The sequence below is a fragment of the Scomber japonicus genome, chromosome 12, assembly GCF_027409825.1.
Source record: "Scomber japonicus isolate fScoJap1 chromosome 12, fScoJap1.pri, whole genome shotgun sequence".
Classification (NCBI taxonomy): domain Eukaryota; kingdom Metazoa; phylum Chordata; class Actinopteri; order Scombriformes; family Scombridae; genus Scomber; species Scomber japonicus.
The window spans coordinates 5,716,793-5,731,458 of record NC_070589.1 but is presented as its reverse complement, the minus strand read 5'-3'; the positions used below and the strand labels follow the sequence as shown (position 1 = coordinate 5,731,458).

At 36.3% G+C, this 14,666-nt stretch overlaps 1 protein-coding gene across 1 annotated transcript; it reads right to left on the bottom strand.

The window, feature by feature from the left end:
• Nucleotides 1-691: 691 nt before the first annotated feature.
• Nucleotides 692-14,368, bottom strand: c12h5orf22 (chromosome 12 C5orf22 homolog). The gene is made up of 10 exons (XM_053329943.1): nucleotides 14,192-14,368; nucleotides 10,917-11,062; nucleotides 10,292-10,441; nucleotides 10,071-10,204; nucleotides 6,156-6,496; nucleotides 5,131-5,193; nucleotides 4,445-4,566; nucleotides 2,468-2,534; nucleotides 1,164-1,303; nucleotides 692-911 (listed from the first exon to the last, which is right to left on the bottom strand). The coding sequence occupies exons 1-10, from the start codon at nucleotides 14,258-14,260 to the stop codon at nucleotides 755-757; spliced, it is 1,389 nt and encodes a 462-aa protein (XP_053185918.1). The 5' UTR covers nucleotides 14,261-14,368; the 3' UTR covers nucleotides 692-754.
• Nucleotides 14,369-14,666: the final 298 nt, after the last annotated feature.

Genomic DNA, 14,666 nt, shown 5'->3' with positions numbered 1-14,666 from the left:
GTTAATGCTTTTTTTTAAGCTTGGGCACATAGGGTGAATCTATTTCTATAGGTAGGCAGGCACCAGAGATCACAAATCACCACTACAGTATAACCAAGCTAAAAGGCAACAAAAGAGCTAAATGGGGAATTATTAATATATAAATATTGATTACAGCAGCTTTAATGATCAAACTATTGCAGAAAATATAAATACATTCTGCCTTAAAAAATAAGGCTGGCAATATCCTACATCAGTTTCCAAAAACAGTAAACAGTGCACTTGTTGGGGACTACTTTCAGTCGCGTATGAATCCACATGTAATGTTCTGATAAGTATTTCTGGATGGTGTGTGTGGGATTGAGACAAAATAAACTACAGTGTGTGTTCATGGTGATGAAGGAACATGTCACCCAGTGTAACAGTGTCTCATTGAGGGTTTTTAATAGAGTTTGGACAACAATGGTGCTCTATGACACAGAGGAACAATATCTTATTAGGCTCTGATACACACACAATAATTCCTTGTTGGTTTCATGGGATTTGATGAGAATAGAAAATGTAGACTAAAACCAGACTTTTCCTTTAACCAGAGCTTCTTTTGGCCAATTTAAAAGTTGCACATGTCACACAGTATTCTGCACCTCAAATTGGGTACCAGCTGTGGAGCAACACCATCTACAAAAAGCAATGTTTCTGAACATGTGTGATCCTGTTGGTTTTTAAGGTGTGTATATTTTTCTTTATCAAACTTGTGAGAAAGTGTGTGGATGTGTCAAGAAGCCTGTGGTTGACAGTTCTGAGTCTCTGTGCTGGTGCTTTCATAGTCCTTTTGTATATCCAATGGTCCGTACAGGCTCTCCAGCACAGCCAGTACTCTGTTCTGTACTGAATCCACCTGCTCTGCTGGACAGTATTCATCCAGACTGGACCTGAAACACACACACACACACGCACGCACGCACGCACGCACGCACGCACGCACGCACGCACGCACGCACGCACGCACGCACGCACGCACGCACGCACGCACGCACGCACACACACACACACACACACACACACACACACACACACACACACACACATTAACAAACACATCCATGCAGACCTCTCTTTCTCTGTGTATCTACTACATTTTTATATGAGATAGGCTTAATAGAGTAAGAGTAATATAATATCACCTGGACATAGTCACCAGTGTAGGTTTGGGCAGACGCTTCAGAAACAGCTGTACAGCTGTGATGAGTCTGTCGATCTCCTCATCAGGGCTGATATGGTGAGGCAGCTCTACAGTGTCACAGGTTAAACCTGCCTGATGGACCTGAGAGAGAGCAGATGGGTGAAGAGGGGGAGGAGGAGGAGGGTTGAAAGCAGGAAGATGGGAGATGAAAAGGTGAGATGAAGTGAGGCGGAAAGGACAGCAGAGGAAGAGAGAATTAAAAAAAATCACCCTATTGCTCTGTTTTACTGCAGCTTTTATTGGCTGTTGTCCATATTAATATGTATATATTTATAAAGGAACAAGACTAGACTTCTATGAGGTGCACAGCGCTGCTTTGAGGTCAAAATGAAATATTTTTGGGAAGGTATTTGGTTATTAACTTCAATATTACACAAGTTAGGCCAGTGTTGGTAGAATAATAAAGGGATTATCAAATGATTCAAATTCATCTTACAAATGTGTGCCAAATTGTGATAGTATATTATTGAGTCCAGTAGTGAATCTGAATCCTATTGAAATTCATTTTAGAAGTAACTAAAACTACAGCTTAAGGATATGTGATCATTTTATTGATGGACAGCACCAACATGACGACCTGATAAATGTTCACAGCTTGAAAATGAGCTAATAATACATGAAATATTAATCATATGTATGTGACACATTCAGTTAACAGCTGATATGAATCACAGTTCAACTAGGAGATTCTTTAAGTGATGTGAGGAGATCAGCTGATCACTTCTCTATGGAAGAAACAAACAGTCCACTGGTGATCATACAGTGGTGTTACACACACTCACAAACCTTTATACAGACAGCAGCTGCAGAGAGAACATTAACCATGGAACAGACTAAGTTTTTGTTTGAGCCATTACAGAATAAATGTAAGTGCAGCTGACTTTTGTAAAGCATCTTTGAGTACTTTAAAAAGCCCTCTATAAAGAAAAATGATTACTATTAAAGATCAATCCATCAGCATTGTAGCTCAAGTATGTTGCTGACCAGGAGCCAGATCCAAAATGGAGCTGGCAGCAGAAACACATTCCTAGTTTTGATGCTGTGCTTTGAACTTCAATGTCTTCATTATATACACTCACATATACAAACAATGACTCCAAACACTCATCATACCAAAATCATATACGTAAATTAAAAACATGTAAATGCATGGTTATGTTGTACAATAGCATAATAATACTGTAGCTATTATTACTATATGTTATGATGATTGTAGTAGTGGTTCAGAGTTAACATCATTCTTACCATTTCATAATCTGGGGATGCATTTCTCATCTTCAGACTGGAAACCAGTTGGGTTAATGAAGCCATGCTGAAAACACATGATAAAAAAAGATGAAATAATCACCTGTATTTATTATATAATGCATCATATTTAACTTAATGTATTCACTATAAAATACACTCAAAAACTCAAAAAAAAGTAGCATGGTTGTCATGGACACATAATCCAACAGTGCAATGTGATGGAGTTTACAGATGTGAAAGTTAGTCATGTGAGCACTAAAAAGAAGAGAAGTAACAACTAAAACCCACATTATACAATCTGAATTATTAAATGAGAAAAGCCTATTTATTTTAATCACTATTTACAGTGTTGTTGCTGTGCCTCTGTGTGTGTGTGTGTGTGTGTGTGTGTGTGTGTGTGTATCCACCTCTCTCTCTCTTTCTCTCTCAACCCTACCTGTAAAGGCAGACGGAGGTTTCTTCTTATAAACAGAGTTTTTCCTTGCTGCTGTTGCTAAGCGCTGCTCATGTGGGAATGTTGGGAATTAAATTAAATGAAAGAGTACAGTTTAGACCTGCTTTATGTGTAAAGTGTCTTGAGATAACTTCTGTTGTTATGTGGTGCTATATAAATAAAGACTTAATTGAAGTGAATTGAATTAAGAGTAAAACAATGAGCTTTGTAGAGCAGAGCTGGGTTATAACTGTCACTACAAACAACTCCTTTCACATCATTCAGTCATTAGCTGTAACCCACCATATTGTGACCAGAGGTGGAAAGTAACAAATTACATGTAATCATCTTACTGTAATTGAGGAGTTTGTTTGTGTTTTGTTTTAAAAATCTGTAATTTTACTTTTACTTTTTATGTTTTGTTTAAGTATTGTACTTTGCTACATTTTAAATGACATACCTCACTGAGAAGGAAAAAAAGCAAAAGGGATCATACAGAAGCATTAACTAGCATAATGCAATAACTTAACATTGTATTGCAGCCTATTACAACCTGGCAGCTAGCTCTCATAGCAACAGAACATAAACTTATACAGGAGGCTGAAACTGCTGCATACTAAAAAGCTACTTTTGATTTTTACTTGAGTACATTTTTACACCAGTAAGTTTACTTGTACTTAAGTAAACATGTCATCAAAGTAGTAGTACTTTTACTTGAGTAGAATATGTCAGTACTCTTTCTACCTCTAGTTGTGACCCACTATAAACATGGTTTTCACTCTTAAGTTTTGTTGCAGTTTTGTAACATAATTATTTGACACATGACATTTCCACATATCACAGCAGTAAAACTGTATAATTAACAGCATCGATAATGACTGCACTCTATTCTACACTCTCACACTGGAACAGGAACATCGCTCATTTCATTAGCTCCAAATGTGCTTTTTCCTGCAGAGATGCATCCAAACGTCTGCTGTGAGCGGGGCTTGTTGACAGATGTCTGTTTTTTTAGGCTTTTTGTCACAGTGTGAGAAGCGCAGATTTTAAATGACAAGATGAATGTTTGCTGGATTCCATTTAGCTGCTTCAGGGTCCTGGTATTATGCATGCTGGATCACTGTCACACTGTCATGACTTACTGCGACCCCAGAATAGAAGTGAGCCATCGTTAATGTTATTAGTAACACCTGGGCTTTTCTGTTATGACAAGTCAAAATATATATATGCTGTGGAAAAGGCTCATTCTAAGTGTGGAGCATCAAAACAGACAGGTGACGTGTGTTCTGAGAGGTTTTCTGTCCTTTTTGCTCAGTGGGCTTCATTTTTTTTATTCTAACTGCAAAAATAGTATAGTGTGATGAGTATGTAGTATGGATTTAGGACACTGTTATACTCTCAGCAATGAACACTCTACTCCAGAAATATTATACAACTGCTCTGACAGGCTGAGTAGTACATCCAGTGATGAGTTCACTTATGACATTAGTTGGAACTTCACCACCTCAATAAGTCATTGTGTTTCACTGCAGAAAGTATACCCAGGGTTGTTGGCCCAGCGTGTGATGCTCTCTTCTCCATCGTCCTCCAGCAGATCAGCAAAGGCAGCTTCCAAATCCTCTAACTGACGTATGCGGCGATCCACACACTCATCAATCTCCTCCTGGACACACACACATGCGCGTCAAATGTTATCGATCAAAACACATCAACATTTATTCTACAACTGCCTGTGCATTGATTGTCATGATATGGCTACAACAGAGCAGCAAATAATATATGATAGAGTCGATGCTGAATCCTCCACAGGATCAATGAATACAACAGTGTTTGTGCTCGTACATAATGGAAACACTGTGAGTGCACGCTGTTATAAAACAACTATGTATAAAGAGGAGAATAAATGTGTTTCTTCAGCACAAGATTACAAGTAAAGTCAGACACAATGTTGAATAATTCAGTGACACTTAAATAAAACAGAGCAAGTTTTAGAGAGTTTTGTAAAACTCTAAACTTGCTCTTGTTCAGTTAATTTTGATAAATCACATTCTACTACTGCTTCTGTTCTTTTAACATTAATCATGGAAACCGATTAGCATATTTTCCCAATGACTATACTGAGTGTGTGTGAGTGTGAGTGTGTGTGTGTGTGTGTGTGTGTATAAAGGTGATGGCTGGAAGTAATCTTTGGTTTTTGAAAGCCATTTAAAAAAGCTAGAAGTGTGACCTCATCAGCATCAGGTCTGGGTCCTCTGAAGCTGTAGAGCTCCTGCAGGATGCTGTATTCTTCCTTAACACAGAGATAATAAGACAACATGTTTAGTAGGCAACATTTTCAGTGACAGAGAAATGATATTTTACATGTAGAGGTTGCTTCAGGCTCCTTTTAAAGAAAAGAAGAAAATAGTGCATCAAACAGCATCAGTGTCAAATACAGATAAAAGTTCCATATTAAAGTCTAAGAGTTTTGCTGATTGTTCCTTTAGTTGGACGTTTGAGCTTCACTGTGCAGCTCAGCTAGTTTGGAAGCCAATCATGGTCCACTATACAACTTATGTGTGTAAATTGATTGGTGATCAGGAAAGGTCGCCTTATATGGCAATTTCAATCATGTTAATGATGAAATTAAAAGTTCAGCCAATCTGACATGGAACACTCTTGTATGAATAAGCCTCACAGAAAGAAAAGCAAGATTCAAGAGAAGAGTATGAAAATGTCTTTGCATGAGACACAATGAGAGAAAGCTTTCTGTGCTGGGTTTTGAATTTGATGTGGTAGCAAAACTAGTGAGAATGGATTTCCTGTTGAAACATGATAGTGAAATATGCCATGAGCTCTATATTAACTGTAGCACTCATTTAAAATATCAATTTAATGTATTTATACTTTTGTTTAAAATATCAATTAAATTTAATTTAAAATGTTAATTGAATTTAAATATATCTTCAAACATCAATTAAATTATTCTTTTGTTTAAATATCAATACAATTTTATTTAAAATATCAATTTAATTTAATAATACTTTTATTTAAAATATCTATTTCATTGAATGTAAAATATACATTTCATTGGCTATTTTAAATGTGTTGTGTTACAAAGTAGCATGATATGATGAAGCTATTTGATGAAGTGGTTTGTTACGGTTGAAAGAAGATTGAAAACAAATGAGATGAAGGAAGCAGCTACAGAAACAGAAGGTTTATAATCTATATGTATATGATAAGAATGTTTATGATATGAGACAGATGTACCTGAGTGTATAATTCCTTGAATGGATTCTTACAGGTGAAGAAATCCAGATCAATGTCCAACACGTACGGCTCAGTCTCACTTAGAAATGAAGATATCCTCTTCACAACATAACTGGTGGATCCTTCCTCATCCTCATCCTCAGTGTTCTCTGTCAGGCCTGTGCCATTCCTGCTCTGCTCTTCCTCTCTGGCTGTGTTGCAGGTGTTGCTGCCCTCTGCTGGTTGCAGGGTGTCACTGGTTGTTAGGAGCGTTGTGGAGCTGCTGGTCTCTCCTCCTTCTGAACAGTCTGATCTGGCTCTCTTAGTGAACCGTCTCTTTGTATCTTCCTCCGTTTTCTGTCCTGAGATTAAAACACATTGAGACAGAGAAGATTAAAACAGTGCGAGCTCTTTAAACAGGGTTAATGAAGCAGTCTTTATTATAGGATATAACATGAAGGCAAAGAGCAGTCCATTTAAACCATGAAAAGATATTAAAAATACATAACTTATAAAAAGTAATACATTAATAAAGTAGCAAATTAAAGTTTAAGATGAAGAAATAACAGTTAGTCAGTAAATGATATGTTTGTAATACTAATAAACCGTATTTGTAGCTCAAGGTGCTTTACAGAGAACAATAAAAATACAATCCAACAAAACAACAACCAATCAAAAAAATAAAATAACAAAATTAGACAATTTGTAAAAATTAGACATAAATTCTAATTGCATTAATTAAAAGCCAGATGTTACCAGCTGTTATTTAAAAATGCTTTCACAGTTCACATCTCTTATAGCTTTAGGTAGAATATTCCATCATTTGGACTGGTAGAGTTAACTACAGTGGATGAGGTCAACAAAACAAACATCAATATAATATTGTTGATTTTAGGCTTTAGTATTAAGTTACACTCTACTGTTAAATATATATTCAAAGAGGAGAAACTTTTTAAAACTGCAACTCTTAACAAAAATCACTCGACCAGTGAGACTGTTAGAGCTGAGTAACTTCTCATTAGTTTGTTCCCATGAATATTTGACATATCTGCTGTTATTATAAAACAAAGCATTTTTTAAGTTAGCTTTGGTCAGGGAAACCACTAATTCAGAGAAGATGACCAAGAGCATTAAAGGATGATAAGAAATGTACAGAATAACTAAGTTTATAAAAGCACCAGCTGTGTCATCCCTACAGAAACTATAATATTTCATGTTTCAGCTTCATACATATGGACATGGAGGCACTGCATTGAGATAGATGTGAAAAAAAGTGTGTCCCAGTCCTTTAAAGTGAAGAAGAAGTCTAAAAGCTGCTGTTTGAAAAGATTCCAAATGTTTTATGGGGTAAGGAAATGTTTCCAGCAGAAACGATAATTTTTTAGATATTTCTCTTTCATGCTGAGGCCTGGATTGGCTCACTGAAGAATTAAACATGTAAAAGAAAACAAGTTCTGAATCACCAAAAAAAAAAAAAAATCAACATTTCTTTTTATTGGTGAGCAGAGTGGGAGCCTTAAAAGCAGGGCTCTCTGCAGTGTTCTCCCATGCAGCTCTGATCCCCGTGACACCGCTGTGTTGTTTTGGCAGCCAGACACGAGTCAATCATCTCTGTGTCAGCGTTAGTGCTAACGATCAAAAGCGGCTATTTTCAGCCACAAACAAACACATTGGAGAGCTTGAAAGAAACCTGACAAAAGCTCGAGTGCTCCTTCAGGTTCATGTTTCCTCTTCATGTTGTGGTGCGAGTCTGTCTGTCTGGATCAAAATGCTCCAGATAGACAGTGATGCTTTTTTAAGGGTTCCACTGAAGTGCCCTTATTTCCAATTAGGCAGAAGAGTCAAAGCATGTGTGTGCTCATAGCTCTTCAACCATTTCATTTGGCTTAAAGAAGTATTGGGAAGAAATTTGTACTCAGAAGTTGAAGTTCTGAAATCGCAGACAGAAATCTTAACTGGAATGTCCCCTGAAGTGGAATTTCCAACTTGATAGAGCGCTTTATTGATTTTTTTCCTTGACAATAGGCAGATACAATCAAAATGTTGGTCATCTAAATTATCCTCCCCACCCCACCACCCTCTAGCCCCTCCCTCCGCCACCCTTAAGCCCCTCCCTCGGAATTTCCAACTTGGAAGACTGGAAGAACCTCACCAGACCTCAAAATTCAAGATGGCTACAACATTATTAAAGCTGTAGTAACATCCTGTTTATTAGCACTTCTGTCCATCTTCTATGTGTGGACATGTTGCTATGCTGTTTGTATGAGAAAAATACAGCGAAATGCATCTTTAGTAACTGGTATTGCTATCAACCTGGCTAGAACTGGTTTTCTAACTTCTAAACTGGAACAATTCAAACTCAGGTGTGACGTCATTCCCACACAAGGTAAATGGAACGCACCTTTAGGCCTTTATGAATGGCGCCTGGCAATGTGAGAGGTTCACCATAGATGTATTAGCAAATTAGAAACTCTTCTAAAGGGACTTTTGTGTGAGATCTCACCTATACTGCTGCTTACTACACTCTGAGCGCATGTAACTACGATACAATACATTTCTGGTAAGATATCAAAGATATCCAAGCACAGATGTCACTAATGGGCGATTCAGACAGGATGAACTTCACAGGGGGAAGTGAGGATTTGAACAATCTTTGTGCTCCTCTGTTATTTTAACCTATTGTTCCAGATAGTATATTAATCATCAGGATCATGCTTGTAATGGACATGGACATCCAGCAGGACAAAACCAGAAGCTGGAAAGTTAAAGATGAGGCAAAGATACTATGTAAATGTAAGAAGAGTCATCTATCACCAATAAACCTCCATAAACCTACTTACTGTAGAAATCATAGGAAAAATAAGAGGCTTCAGAACTAGCCTAAGAATCACCATATTTTTAACTTTTCTTCAATATCCAAGAAATCCAGTGATAGATAGCTGTCTATACATCTGTGGCTACACTGCAAAGCTGCTAACAGGCCATTTGGCTTACTCTGAACAGCTTCAATATGCCGAGTAAAAATGGGTCTGAAATAGGATTGGGAGATATGGGCAGAATCAAATATCACAATCATTTTGACCAAATATCTTGATATGGATGTTTTGACAATATTGTTTGGATGACTTGTTTGGATCACATAATATTCACGCAATGAGATGTTTGATATATAATCATCAGTAATGTGGACATAATGAGTAAGTGAATAAAGGCAGAAAATGATACTTTTGTCTGTAATGCATTCTTTAAAAACAGGAAAAGACCACACTTATCCATATCACCATTTTATGATATTCAAAATCTAAGACAATATCTATAAAATATCATAATAAAATATCGATTTATTTCCCAGCCCTAGTCTGAAAGAGAATAGCAGTACCTTCTTGATGAGCTTTTATAGCTTCTTGCTCTCCTGATGGTTTCATTTCTTCTGTTGTCACATTATTTCCCATATAAGAATTATTATTATTATATGTTGCTGTTTCCATCTATCAGAGTGGCATAAACTTTTCTACACTCCTTCATTTTTAGAAAGAAAGAAAGTAGAGTGTCCGAACTAGATTATAGCTTCCTGTTGTTGTGTTCCTGCTCTTAATATAGTATGTAGTTTGTACACAAGCATCTCTTTGTTTACTCCTTTTCACACAAGTCAACTTTTACACTGAGCTGATAAAAAAAGTAGAAGGAAAAGCAGAAGAAAAACACCTTATAATATAAGACGTGGACGGGATTTAAATTGCAGGAAGGGGGCGATGGGTTCACCGGAAAAACAGTATGTAATTGCAGCTGTAATTATTACAGGGGGTAGGGGTGAAATTATAACTGATTAAAATCACTGACCGGCAGTTAATGTTCAAATCACCCCCAGCCTCCGCTAGAGAAATGAATCCTGTCCTAATGGGGTTTATTCCTGCTCTCTATAGTCAAAGTACAAACCTGTGAATGACTGCTGACTGGGTTTAACAGGATCGACTTTAACCACGTCCAGGCGGAGGGCTTTACTGTTCTCCAGCTGCCTCTCAGGAACGTACAGACCATCACTGAGGAAGTAGTGGTCTTTACTGGTCACTCTGTGAAGAAAGACATACAGAGAAGAGAAGATATACCTTTAATATAGCAAGAGGTGGTATGACTGAGCCTTTGTGTATATAACCTACCTGATGGTGGTGGTGGATGAGTCTCTACCTACACTCATCCTGTGCTCCCCCTCTTTGATCTGCTGAGCCCAGTATGGATGCAGCCAGGCCACACAGGACATGTGACCAGCGTACACCATGGGCATGATCCAGTTTTCTATACTCAGCTCACTGGAAGAAAACAAGATACATAGAAATGATTATTATGTGACAGTCTATATAATCTATTATCTATACCTGCTTATCTTATGCAGAGATGCAGGGGATTGGAGCACATGCCAAAATACATTAGGCAAGAAGAACACTCTGCAAAAACAAATGTGAATATGATTATATTGGAAGGGAAATAACGTCTTTGAGGAAATATCAGAAATGCTCCTTTTCCTGTTGTGTGTCTGAGTTTGATTGACAGCTCCTGACAGTCCTAACTGCACTTTTGCACATTTGTTTGGGAGCACAAGACAGGTGTTCATGTTGCTAAGTAATTATGGGACGTGAAGTTGCTCCCACTATATTAATTCATGCATATATATCTTTTATTGTTATGCATGACAACACCAAGGCAAATTCATTGCATTTGTAAACCTACTTTGCAATAAATTTGATTCTGAAGCTTAGAATGAGTCAAGTTGAGTTTGTAACATACCTGAATAGTTTGTCTTTATCAAACACGGTGTCAGCACACATGTTGACAGGGATGAGGAGATCAGGATGAGAGTCTAGATGAACCATCTTGATGTTCTTCATTGGGAGATGTCTTGATGCAATGGCCCGATAGATGTGACACACCACCTAGTGGAGAGACACAGGAAGGAGAATTTTTAGGCTATTGGACTGATGAAGCATGGACTCATTCATTAACACTTTTAAGACTAAAATCACTCAATCATGACAAACATGAAGAGAAGGAAGAAAAATAAAGAAAAAATGACAAAGACAAAAATGAGACCAAATCACATGAGAGAAAATAATAATGATAAAAATGTAAAATAAATAAATACAATTAAAACACTTAAAAATCACAATTTGTAATAAAAATATAAAATAAAAAAATTAATAGAAAAATAGGAGAATAAGAGAAAAAGTTGTTAGTTAATTAAAACGAATTAAAAAGACAAAACAAAAGTCAACTAAAATAAAACATGTTAAGTTAAGAAGTTTAATAAAAGCAAATAAAAATAAGATTATAAAAATTATAAAATAATAATAATAAAATAACAAAATTAAGTAAAATACATTTTTAAACCATCAAAATGAATACAATAAACAGAGAATAAAAAGACTAGAAATAATTCTTAATTTGAATTTTCTTCATTAATGAGGAGCTGTACTGTAAGTCAGGAGGCAGGGCATGAGAACTGTGTGAAAATCACACCTTCATAATGACTCGTGGTGCAGAGGTAACAGCAACACTATTAGCACAACAGTTACAGAAAGAAACACAGTGAAATGTCTGGAGCTGCATCTATTAGTCAAATAATGGATGAGTCCATCAACAGAATATAAATAAATCATTTTGATCCTTTAAGAAAACAAATCCAGATTCTCTGATTCCAGTCTCTTTCTTTAGTCCTCTATGATAATACACTGAATATATATTTAAATTGTGGAAAGCAGGAACAAAAGAAGATATTTGAGGACATCAAGTTGGGCTTTATGAAACTGTGAATGACACTATGGATCAAACAACTGATCCATTAATTGAGAAAAACTGATGGTTGAAAATATTTAATTAGTTATAACCCTAAAAATATAAACAGATTAAGACATTTGTTTACAGACAATGCTAAATGTAGGGTCTAAACTGGTACCCATGTTAACCATATATTAAACATTACACATAAAGTCAAATCTGATGCCTCCTTAACTGCTGGCAAGCTCATTAGCTCATCAATCAATCCAAATGTGTGTGATATTTGCAAATATCTTCATAGTAACAAATGTGCATCAGTTAAACCATGAAGACCAATGAGACAGAAAAGTATCCAGGAAAGAAAGCAGGACTGTAGGCAGACAAGCTGCTGTATTTTAGCCTATAGATTTGAGTGACAGCTGAGACTAAGGACAGATTAGTGGACAAATGTGGAAGAAATAGGCATGATCAGTGTGGACAAAGAGAAGAGGTGAGAGACAAATGATGCTGGATGAGTGAAAGATGTAAAATGTGTGTGTGTGTGTGTGTGTGTGTTTGTGTGGGTGTGTGTAATGTATGTGTGGCTCCCTCAGGCAACATAATCTCAATAATATTCATGTAGTGTGTGAGGCATCATTATTTTCTACTGTTGTAATATGCTCGTGGTTAGAAGAAGGAAATTACTTTTCCAGCCTGCTCAGGATTTTGGAACTCATGTTATATGAGCCTGGCTGTAAAGCAATATATAATGTGTGTGTTCAAAGTGGGACTGAAGAGAACTAAGTTTGGAAAACAACTGAACTTTTTCACCACAGGCTTTTTAAATCTGTCATCAGCAACACTTTAAAGGACAGGTTCACAATTTTTCAAGTCTGAATTATAACAACAGTCAGGTGCATAAATGAACACTAAAACCTGCTTTTCTTGTTGTAATCATTCCTCCTGTTCATACTGAACATTAGAAGATCCCTTCATAGTGCACTTACTATGTTATCCACAGTATTCCTTTTATGCTTCTTCTATGTATTTAAAAGTTGATCTGACGCTAATATGGAGCTTCAGCGTCCAAATGAGTCAAATCTTCATCTCAATCTCAATGTTACAGTGTTTTTAGTGCCAAAGTCTTTTTGTTACTATACTTCCACCACAGATCAACAGGAAACACTAAGAGGGAACTGCACTGTGGATTTAGTCCTCCATCACTTTACACTGAAAGCACATTTGAAGGAGATCTTTTAATAGTCAGTGTGAACAGAAGGAATGATTACAGAGAGGAAAACCTCTTTCACTTCTAATATGGACACCTGACTGCTGGTTAAAGACTAGGGCCTAACTAATACTGGATTTCAGGTGCTGATTAAAAAAAATTCTGATAATGACATATTGGCTGATAATGATATATATACAGAATATAAACATAAACACATTTTTATTTAGCCATGATCCCTCAAATGTGGTCATCAAACATTTGTGACAAAGATATGTAATGGAGGCAGGACATTTTACAGCTTAACAATAAACGTTATTGTGTAAAATTATAAAATAACATAAGTGCACTAAAACAGTTAATTCACTGGGAATGTATAATTATAATTAGCTATGGAAAAAACCAACATGTAGATATATATCAAACTTGAATGAAAAAAAATGATGTTTACATAAAATGTTGACACAGCTTTAAAAAAAAATACTGCACATATTAAACAGCATATCCGCCGATACTAATATATCTATGATAGGTCAATATTGGCTCATAATATCGATTGAGGATTATATATAAAACGGGGTCTATTTAAGACACGCTTGAAAAATTGTGAACCTGTCCTTTAATGTTGTGTTATATTGTAAGGTGTTGTCTGATTGGTGCTCGGTGACAAAAGCTGGAAGTAAACATCTGATTGGCTGAATGATGAGCGAGCACCAAAATTGTCATGGAATAACACTGTTAGTTAAAATAAGTCACTACGATATTACAACAAAATATTGAATTTATGGAGAGAAAAAGATAAATTGTCACTATAAAAACAAAATTTATTAAGTTAGCAACATTTAACATGAATGAACTGTTACCTTAAATACGTAAATAAAGCATTCTCTCTGCGTAAAGAGCACTAACTTGGTTGTGTTTAGTGGTAATTAAACTGGGGGCTATATTTAACTCTAGCTAATATTAGCTCTCTCCGGAAGCATGCAGAGTCTCTTCGTTGACTCTATGTCGAGCTCTGGACATTAAATGAAGTATTGGGGTAAATATCATAGGTAAATATAGATACAGAAAGCAGGCTTACATCGTGGTGGTCCTCCACTATACACACCGGCAGCTCCTTATAAACTCTCTTCTGCGGGACACAACTCATGATAACAGCAGCTAACTTGCGTTTACTCCGACTCTAAATAATGTTTAGTCATGTCTCATGTTTGATATTTAGAGCTGGCTGAACCTGCTGGAACCTTTCAACCGGCTAACATTTAAGAGCCAACGGAACGGACACCGCGCTTTGTTTTTATGCTCGGATAGAAACAAGTCAAGATGAAAGGAGTTCCTATGTTGTTACACTGACTACATTCTGTAATAAAATGAGATAAAGAGTGATGAGATAACGTTGTAAAATTTACAAAAATGACGACTAATTAGACCTGGATGCTTGTGAAGTATTAAATAAATAATCAGACAAAATTAGGTGTGTTACCATTTTAATATATATTAGATTTAAAAAAAAAAATCCAAACATTGACCGGAATAAACAGTTTTAATGAGTGCAT